The following is a 10,172-nucleotide window of genomic DNA, read 5'->3' on the forward strand; positions in this document are numbered from 1 at the left end:
GATAGAGCGTTATCTCGTAAGCGCATCATGTGTTTAATGTTAGAAGTAACCCAAGGATTAAATTTTTTTGTGACTCTGATTTTTCTTATAGGGGCATGAATATTAAATAAAGTTAAAATTCCGTTTTCTAAATACCGAACTTTCCCCTCAATGTCATTATCAGAAAACACAGGATTCCAGTTAAATCTCCTTGCAGATGTTTCAAATTGTAACATATTTATATTTTTAATATTTCTACAGTAAATATATTGGGGCGACTGTTTTCTACATATAGGTAAATTTATTAGACAGTACACCAACCGATGGTCACTATTAAATTGGGGCAACTCTATAACATTAGAATTTATAACTAATTCAGGAGAATTTGACCATATATGATCTAATAAAGTTTCGCTATGAGATGTTACTCTGGTAGGCTTTGATATAATTTGACTTAAATTAAAAGAATTGGAAAAAACTGTGCTCAAAAAAATATGTTCTTGACTGTGTGCATTTAAATAATTTATATTGAGGTCACCTAGGCAAAAAATTATGTCTGAAGAAATTAAACAGTCTGCTAGAATATCCTCCAATGTGTGTAGCGCTTTAAAATTTGAACATGTAGGATTATAAATACACCCAATACTTACAGTCTTTTCATTAATTTTCATAGACAACCATATACTATCAATGTCGCTAACAGATCCTTTTGAAATTAATTTAATTTGCTTTATATAACTGCACCTTCTTACATATACCGCAACACCTCCACCTCTTTTTTGTCTATCCTGTCTAAAAATAGTGTAACCTGGAATATATACATCAAAATCTTGTATATCATCAGACAACCAAGTCTCCGATAACGTAAATATATCGAAATTGTTATCTAAAACATATTCTTTTAAAATTTCAAATTTATTGAAAAGAGATCTTATGTTAAAATGTGATAAAATGAGATTTCCCAATATATTTTCATCATTGTCGGCAATTATATCATATTCATTTAAATGATCCAGCAATTATAATATCTTGTGCAGATCCCATAAGTAAATTTTTACATATATCATATCATTTAAATAAAACAAAAGTTTTGCTAAGTCTAATCCTCTAATAAAATAAATATAATTTTAATTCTAAGTTTACAGTGATATGCGCCTTTAGCATTCTTAAAAAGCGATAACTGATAGTGATAAAAAAAAAGAAAGAAAAGAAAAAGAAATAAATATAAAATCCTAGATATTTCGAATGTTTACATTTATAGCTCTACCATACCAATCAAAATATGAAAACTTCATATATTAGCAGTTGTAATTAAAATTTTCTCCTTATTGGAAACAGCAAATATTTTCCCGTCCTGGCTCCAGACATTGGAAAAACCATATTTATCAATTGCCTTCTTCATTAGTAAGATATTGGATTTTGTTAAGTCTTCTTTAATGGAAAAACCAGTTCTCTTAAATAATTTTTTATTCTTATAGATGGTTATTTTGGTTTTTAAGGACAAAAAACGAATTAAAATTGGTCTGGATTTCCCTTGATACCTTCCGATTCTATAGCATGTCATTATTTCTGATGGGGCAATAGTGACATTAAGTTTATTTTGAAATAAACGAATTATTTTATCTTCAACCTCTTCATAGTTTTCACTTTCGGTTTCACCAACACCATAAACTATTAAATTGTTTCTCTTAGCATTCTGTTCTAATTTATCAACTCTTTCGTTTATTTCCTGTATATTTCCAGTATTTGACTTTATTTCATTTACCATAAGCTTAACTGTATCTTCTATCTTATTTAATTTCATGTCTATTTGCTTACCAATCAGTTCCGATTGTTGTTTGCATATCTTCGCAATTAACTCTTCACTAATATAATTCTCAGATTGCACTTGCACTTGCTGTCGTGTTTTTGACATCTTTATCGTTCTGGTACAGCTAAACTTCAGATACTATATTAACAACAAATTGCTTGTTTAGAAATTAATTATTCTTTCATTTCATTTGCACTAACAAAACAGTTATGACTTCTTGACTGTTTGTTAACTTAATGTAGATGTTACTGTATAACCATGTATGCCATGTATGCCATGTATGCCTTAATAAGTAATTCTCTGGGACCTGGCACAAAATGCGACTAGCCGCTGACAGTATACATACTTAGATATAGCGCTGTCGTGCATATATTATTTAAGAGCTATCTGCAAGCGTTAGCTTAAAAAATTTCGTCATAATTTTTGGCTGCTAATTTTAGCTTTTTCGGCCTACAACAGGAAGTATGCCATTCCAAAATAAATGATTCAGAGCAGGTCGGTGAATCTGTTCACCCAGAAATGCACATATGCACGCTCGCGCGCATACACACGCGCACAAAATTGATTATGTACTAGTATAGCAATTTTTTCGCCACATGTGCATACTTCAGTCTTGATACTCTGGATAGACTATATAAAAAGTAAAAAATATACATATTTTTGAAACAGGATCAGGTAGGATTTTAATTGAAACGGATTTTTCATTGGAAATCAACAAGGAATCGAATGCCGCTTTCCGTTTTCTTTGTCATTTTCATGCAACCTATCGCTCCTTCAAGCCCAGTGCATACGATGTAATGAGTATATAAAATCATATTCTGAGACAAGTGACACTTTTTAAGAAAATTGACATTAGTTATTATGGGAGTGTAAAAAATCTCACTTCCTAAAATATGTTAAANGCTTTCCGTTTTCTTTGTCATTTTCATGCAACCTATCGCTCCTTCAAGCCCAGTGCATACGATGTAATGAGTATATAAAATCATATTCTGAGACAAGTGACACTTTTTAAGAAAATTGACATTAGTTATTATGGGAGTGTAAAAAATCTCACTTCCTAAAATATGTTAAACATTTTGTTTTTACCAAACAATTAGATTTTCGTATTTCCTAACATCGAAATGTAAATTTTAAAGCAGAAATGAATTTGAATTAAATGATTAATTTATTTAAATTTAAATCATAGCTATGATTGTCCTAAAGAAATTATTTATAATTTTTTGTCGTCGCAATATTTAATCACAAAAATTAGAAAACAAAAATAAAAAATAAAATAAAATTGAAATTATACTGTGACGAACTTTCAGTGTGAGACCCGGATATCCCACAAAAAGTCGCCGTCCGGGTAACAACAGTGGAGAAAGATACTCCAGGGGTCTTGATTAGAAAAGAAACCACTTTTCCCAATAGATATTCTCCATTTTATTTTAAACAAACCAATAAATAAATAAATTCCCACTGACAATTCGGTGGCGGTCGGTACTAACATTCGGTCAAACGGAGTAGTCGTAGTTGGCGGTTGTACGGTACAACGGCGGGATGGGAAGGATGCTGAGAACAGGCGGGATATTGCCGACGCTCTGTTCTCGGACGGATAGGGAGGATGCTGAGAACAGGCGGGATATTGCCGACGCTCTGCCCTCAGACGGACGGATAGGGAGAAAGGAGCCTCGGTAGGATATTGCCGATACCGAGGGGGAAGGCGGACTTACTTCGTGTTGAGGATATTGCCGATCAACACTACTGAATCTCAGGTGCCGGAGGTCGGCCTTTTAGAGCCGGTTTGTGACGTAGATTAACAGTTCGTCGGATGCTAGTACGCAGACCCACAATAAATACAGAGTTCCACGGTGTGATTGGCATCGGAGTGGCGGCCAGTGGTGTCACCAATTGCGGCACAGGTGACGGTGGCGGCGGTGACTCGGGTAGCGGGGACGTATCTAGCTCCAGCCAATACGTTGGACTCCCCTCTGGTGGACTGGGTTCGAAGATTTCCGGCAAACTTTGGCCTAAGGTGTTCGGTGATGGCGTATCCATGATGGCTCTGGAAAAATACCTGTCATTAGTACGCGCGTTTTCTATGGCGGAAACTTCGGTGATCGGTAAGGGGCGGGTGACAAAGCGTTTGTCACTTTGTTTGTTACTTCTTGCATGCTCGGATTCCGAGCACGGAATCTCTGCTTGATAGGATTCGGATTCGGCAATCTGGTAGGCTCTCTTGTTCCATCGGTTGGACCCTGAATTTCAGATTCCCTGGGTTCGGTCTGGATCAATTCCGTAGCTTTCCTCTTTTGGGATTCGGTTAAAGTCGGAACTAGTGCTATGTTGGCGGTGCGGTGAACAATGGCGGTTGTGGGGTTCCCCATATGAATCTTTCAACCTTTCAGGTCGATTGAGCAACCATTGGCGGTGAGAAAATCCATCCCAAGGACCATATCGGTGGTCAACGACGGTAGCAATAGAAAATCGGCGGTAACTACGGTTGATAATATGGAGACTTCAATGCGGTACTCTTCGGTGATTTCAATAAGTGTTCCATCAGCCAACTCAGCCTTTGTCCACTGTTTCAACGGCAGCTTCTGGAATCCCATGCGCTGGCAATAAGTAGCAACTTTCTGGCTAATATAGGAACGGACGGATTCTGTATCAACCAACGCCGAGTAACTTCTGTCGCCTATGGTTACTACTTCACGTAGCCGGTTATCTACACAGACGGAGTCTGTGGCGTTAGTGGGGTAAGAATCGGAATTGTGGCTTCGGTTGGAACTCTCTAATCGAGAATTGATTTGGATTCCTCGTGACCCAGTTCTTCGGGAGTTTTCCTGGTATGCGGTACATCGGCAATGTCGCGATTGAACTCCCTGTCGTCCACATCGTGAACAAAACAGTTTCGGTGGTTGTCGGCAATTAAATCTTGTGTGTCCTTGTTCTCCACATCTCCAGCATGTAAAGTTGTTTCCTTCTCTTGAGGTGCGAAACATGGGTCGGCGACGGTCGGTGACTTGTATCACGTCCTGGTACTTCAGTGATACGCGGTACAGCAGGAGTGGTAGTTCTGGACATCCCAATCGGCTGAAAATTTTTATTCGGTTTATCGGACTTATCCATATCCCGTTAGATCTGTTCAAACAAGTAGACCTGCTGTAATAGCTCGGTTACATTGCAAACATCATTTCTGCGGATATACTGTCGGTATTCTGGTCTTAGCCGTCGATAAATGCATGTTAGTTCTCTTTCTCTAGAGAAACCTCCATGGCATCGTATCATGGTCTGCATATCCAAAATGAAGTCTTTGGCGGTGGTCTGACGGTTCTGGTAGGTTTTACAAATGACCTCCTCCATATTGTCACGGTAATCCGGTGGGTAAAAGAAAATTTTGAAATCTTCAAGGAAATCATAGCAATTTTTCCATCGGCTCTTATAATTCATATACCATTGATTTGCTTTGCCTTGCAGTAATCCCGGCAGCATCCTCAACAGCTGCTGGTCGGTTATGCCATATTCTTCTTGTAATTGTTCAAGTCTCTCTAGGAATGAGACGAGATCGGCTTTTCCATCAAACACAACATTTAATTCTCGGATTTGATTCAGAAGATCAAAGTCAAACGGCGGTTGTGGTGGTCTGGTCATCGTTCCCGGTATTGCGGAGGGTGTAGGTTGATCTTTCGGTGGTTCGACTCTCAGATATGCTACTAGTCGGCGTCGTAGCTCGTCTACTGTTCCATCGGTCTGTAAGTTCAGTCGTCGTAATTCCATTACTAGACCTTCCTTTTTCAACTTATATATCCAGCCTATTTTTGGGTCAGCTATTTCAAGGCCAACGGCACCTTCGTCGCCTTCGGTATTCATTTTGTTGCAAATCTGTTATTATTCGGATCTTTTTCCCTCTTATGGATACCTCTCTGCCCTCAGAATTCGAAAATTCTTCGATATGACAATTTTGGCTACCGTATCTCCTTCGTTAATGGTCGGATCTTCTCGGGAGTGGTCGGAAACGCTTTCTTGGCTCAAATTACCCTGATCTAGACACCTCACTCGACTTCGGGTGACTTCGGGAAACTTCGGCAAAGTTCGGCTTTTTGCAGAAAAGTGCGGATTCGGGCTTTAGGAGCTCACAGGAGTCCTCTGGAATACTCGGATTTTCAAAATAAGCGGTAGTTTTGGAGATACGTAAACGACAGCAGTTTCGTGCTCGGTGTGTCCCAAAACCTTCGGAAAACAAGTTTTCTTCAAATCAAATCGGTCCCTGCTCTCGGGCGCCATTAAATATGTGACGAACTTTCAGTGTGAGACCCGGATGTCCCACAAAAAGTCGCCGTCCGGGTAACAACAGTGGAGAAAGATACTCCAGGGGTCTTGATTAGAAAAGAAACCACTTTTCCCAATAGATGTTCTCCAGTTTATTTTAAACTAACAATTAAATAAATAAATTCCCATTGACAATTCGGTGGCGGTCGGTACTAACATTCGGCGAGACGGAGTAGGCAAGACTATTTTTTTTTTGACTCAGGTTGTACGGGATAACGGCGGGATAGGGGAAGTACTGCGAACAGGCGGGATATTGCCGACGCTCTGCTCTCAGACGGACGGATAGGGAGGATGCTGAGAACAGGCGGGATATTGCCGACGCTCTGCTCTCAGACGGACGGATAGGGAGAAAGGAGCCTTGGTAGGATATTGCCGATACCAAGGGGGGAAGGCGGACTTACTTCGTGTTGAGGATATTGCCGATCAACACTACTGAATCTCAGGTGCCGGAGGTCGGCCTTTTATAGCCGGTTTGTGACGTAGATTAACAGTTCGTCGGATGCTAGTACGCAGACCCACAATAAATACCACGCTTACATTACTAACATATGAAAAGTTAATAGTTCATCGGCTATTTAACGGATAAAATTAAGAAAGGTTCGTTACACTACGTACGATAGCATTCCATTGTACAATTTTTTTTTCTGTAGTTGATCATTCGTTTTTTTATAATTTATTGTTTGTTAGTTAGTATGTGATGTGAATAAAGCCGTTATAGCAATATTTTAAAAGAATATTTTGCCTCAGTGTGATTTAAATAAAATAATGGATTTTCCTGTTACATTATACATTGCATATTGAAGTCGACAAATCTCGAAAACAAGTAAATATAGGGAAAAACTGTATAAGGTAAGTGAATACAATATGCCCACCCTAAGCAACTTTTTGTTAAGAAGGTAATCCTAACTAACAAGTAACGGCAATTATTTCATGATAATGTTCAACATATTTAGAGTTTAAAGAAAAAAAATAGTTGCCATGAAAAATTGATTTAAAACATTTTTGGTTCATTTAAAAAAAAAGTGCAAATGGTCATATTGGCAACACGGTACTGGCAATATGCCCAATACATGGTCATATTGCCAACACGGTGTTGGAGATATTGTCATGTAAGTATAATAAACTCGAAATATTTTTTTATATTATTTTACTTGTCAAATGGGTACTTGTTTATTATAAACCTAGTACAAAATGTAAGAAAACAAACAGAACTAATAATTATAGCGAGGGTATTATTCGCATAATGGACAAATAAAATTGTCTTTCATTTCCTTGGTTAAGCCCACGCAATACTCATGAACATATTTTTGGCAGACAACGCACAGTCGCATATCGGAAATTTCAGCCATTTGACACACTGCACAATACCAGTCTTGTTCATCTACCTTGTTAATTTTTTTTTGTCGCTGCTTTAGATGTTGTAGCTTTAGGTGTTGACTTAACTTTGGGCGTTGATGTAACTTTAGATGTGACTGTCTCGTTGCTAAAAACTGCTTTTTTGACAACAAGAGCCCGACTGTTTATGGCCTTCTGCCTTACATTTGTTGCTGATTTGACAATTTTATCCGGGGTCTCCAACATTTCTGTTATTGACTTATTCAGAAGTTCTTTCAGAGGAATATCATCTTCTGAATCAGATGTAGCCAAAAATGCAGGCGTATTTTGTTCTTCTGCGCTGTCATCATTAGAAGAGATACTTGGAGTTCTGGGTCTTTTTCGGTTATTGGATGTTCCTGCTTTTGGGGATGCCGATCTGGTAGGTTCGACGATGGGTTCTTCTGGTTCACCTCTTATGTGGGTAACGTCACTAGGAGCATATGCCAGTTCCGATATTGCCTCGGGATTAAAAGGAAAAATACCGGTTGCAGCGAAGCCTGCTTTTATATTTGCCGGTGGTACGCTTTTATCCCACACAACACTAAAAATTTCACCGAATCGCATCTTTGTGATATTACGATCTTTGTGTCTTGACCAATACTGGAGCACCTGATCGTCCCAATGGTATTCAAAAGAACGAAATACGGATTTATCCATCGGCTGCAATTCATGCGTCGTGTTGCATGGTAAGCAATAGAGCACAATATCATGTCTTTCGGCTACATCGATGATCGTATGGTCCAGATGGCATTTGGCACCATCAAAAATCAAAAGACATTTTCCTGCGGGCTCATATTTAGCTAAATGCTCGATCCAGCTGCAAAATGTGGTAATGTTCATGCTACCTTTAGGCGTCATAAGGACCAGTGATCCTGGTGGTAATGTGTCCTTCCATTCTGGTTTCAGTCTTTTCCCTTTAAACAAAATTGCCGGTGGAATGAAAATACCAGAGGCATTGCCACAGCAGACAACTATAACGTCTTCCCCATGCTCTGGTGCTACCAGGTGTACACGTTTCGCCCCTTTTTTTGCTAGAACACTTTGCTGATGGTGTAACCTTAGCTTGCAACCTTTTTCATCAACGTTAAAAATTCTCTCTGGGCAATCTATGAAATCCATTTCTAAAAGTATTTCTTTCAATTTTGTGAAATGGTCATTTACCAGTTCCAATCTATTCAGTTGTTGGGCACGAGCTGGGTTCATACCTTGTGCTTTTCTTTGTCTTATTATAGGTTTTCGCCTTAAAAATCCGTTAAGCCAATACCTGCCAGCCATTTTAGACATGGTAGAAAATTTATTTGGTATACCACTTTCGGTAGCGGAACGTGGTCTGAGATGGCATATATTTTGAAAAAAATGATTATTGGAAAGCACATAATTATATTGAAATAATTAGTCATTTTGTATCAATAAGTGGTTTATTAATAGCATATAAACTATCTGAAAATTGAACAAAAAGTACAATTTCTCCTAAAAATAATCAAAAATAAAAAGGTAACAAAAATCCATCTCACCCTATCTCTATGGATAAGATGGCATACCCCCTATGGGTAAGATGGCATACATTAAGTGGTAAGCTCTTGAAGCCTCCAAATGGACGGTAAAGTAAGCAAAACGGGTTATTTATTATATTTAGTAAGTAAGATTACTTACAGATATCACAAATTACGCGTTTTGCTGTTTTCGGCAATCGGATGCATTCCGCGTGGCACCATTGGCGGCATAATTGGCATTGAAGCCACCATTCCCTGGAGCGGAAATGACTCCAAGGCTCCATACAATAAATGCAACATTGGTCTTCATCATCCGACGCAAACGGTTCTTCCTCGTCACTAGAAGCTGCCAATACAACTCTTTTTTTGACTTGTCGAGCGGATTTCCTCAAATTTGCAGCCTTTTTTTCAGCAACAATAGTTTTCAGTTGCGCTATATCTGGAGAGGCATTCAACATTCCGAATTTACCCTTCTTGCGATTTATTCGCTTTATTTGTGTAGATTTGAAGCTATTCGAGTGACCTAACAACCCCAATTACCGAAACTAAAATAAATTTATTCATTTCGGAGATTTTTGACTCCATAATTTGTAGTTTTCGACTAATCGTCATAAAATATTAACAACGGAAAGACAAAAATGTTCTTTTCAATATTTTATTTTCAAATTAAAAAAAAAACAACAAAAAACTCGAACAATATTATTTTTTTTTAAACCCCTGGTGGCCGTTATTACCCCATCGTGTTGGGGTAATGGTGACCATATGTCACCATTACCCCCCAAGTAGTAACTTTGACTTAGTTCAAGCACAATAGTCGCAAATAAAAATTTTGTCCTCTACATTAGCACAAGCTTTGTGTGACCAATTCCCGCAAATGACACATCTCAGCCATATTTCTCTATTCTTCCCGAATTCACCACAAAGAAGACATAAGTCGTCACCTATCACATTCTGATCCTCATTTTCGTCATCATTTGATTCTTCATCTTCGTCAGAACTGAAATCCTTATATCTTCTAGTCCCAACATTTCTTGGCAATCTTGCTCTCTTCATTTCACCACTATCCTCTTCGTCATCATCGTCCAGAAAAATTCTTTTCTTGACCTCCTTTGCTCCTTTCCTGGTTGTCTTCTTTGCTAGCTTCTTATTCGCTTTTTCTATTAAAACATCTTTGTTTGGTGTGGCTGTTATGATTTGAGACGTTT

The 10,172-nt window shown here is 38.3% G+C and overlaps 1 protein-coding gene across 1 annotated transcript; it reads right to left on the minus strand.

The window, feature by feature from the left end:
- Positions 1–7,486: 7,486 nt before the first annotated feature.
- Positions 7,487–8,749, minus strand: LOC111691773. Its single transcript, XM_023455091.1, has one exon. It carries the CDS (start codon positions 8,747–8,749, stop codon positions 7,487–7,489), a length of 1,263 nt encoding a protein of 420 aa, XP_023310859.1.
- Between the last annotated feature and the right edge of the window lie 1,423 nt (positions 8,750–10,172).

This window comes from Anoplophora glabripennis, unplaced genomic scaffold (genome assembly GCF_000390285.2).
Source record: "Anoplophora glabripennis isolate ALB-LARVAE unplaced genomic scaffold, Agla_2.0 scaffold421, whole genome shotgun sequence".
NCBI lineage: Eukaryota > Metazoa > Arthropoda > Insecta > Coleoptera > Cerambycidae > Anoplophora > Anoplophora glabripennis.

What these genes read in the sequence shown, in the direction of transcription:
- LOC111691773 (XM_023455091.1), bottom strand. Translation starts at nt 8,749, where the DNA reads ATGGCTGGCAGGTATTGGCTTAACGGATTTTTAAGGCGAAAACCTATA.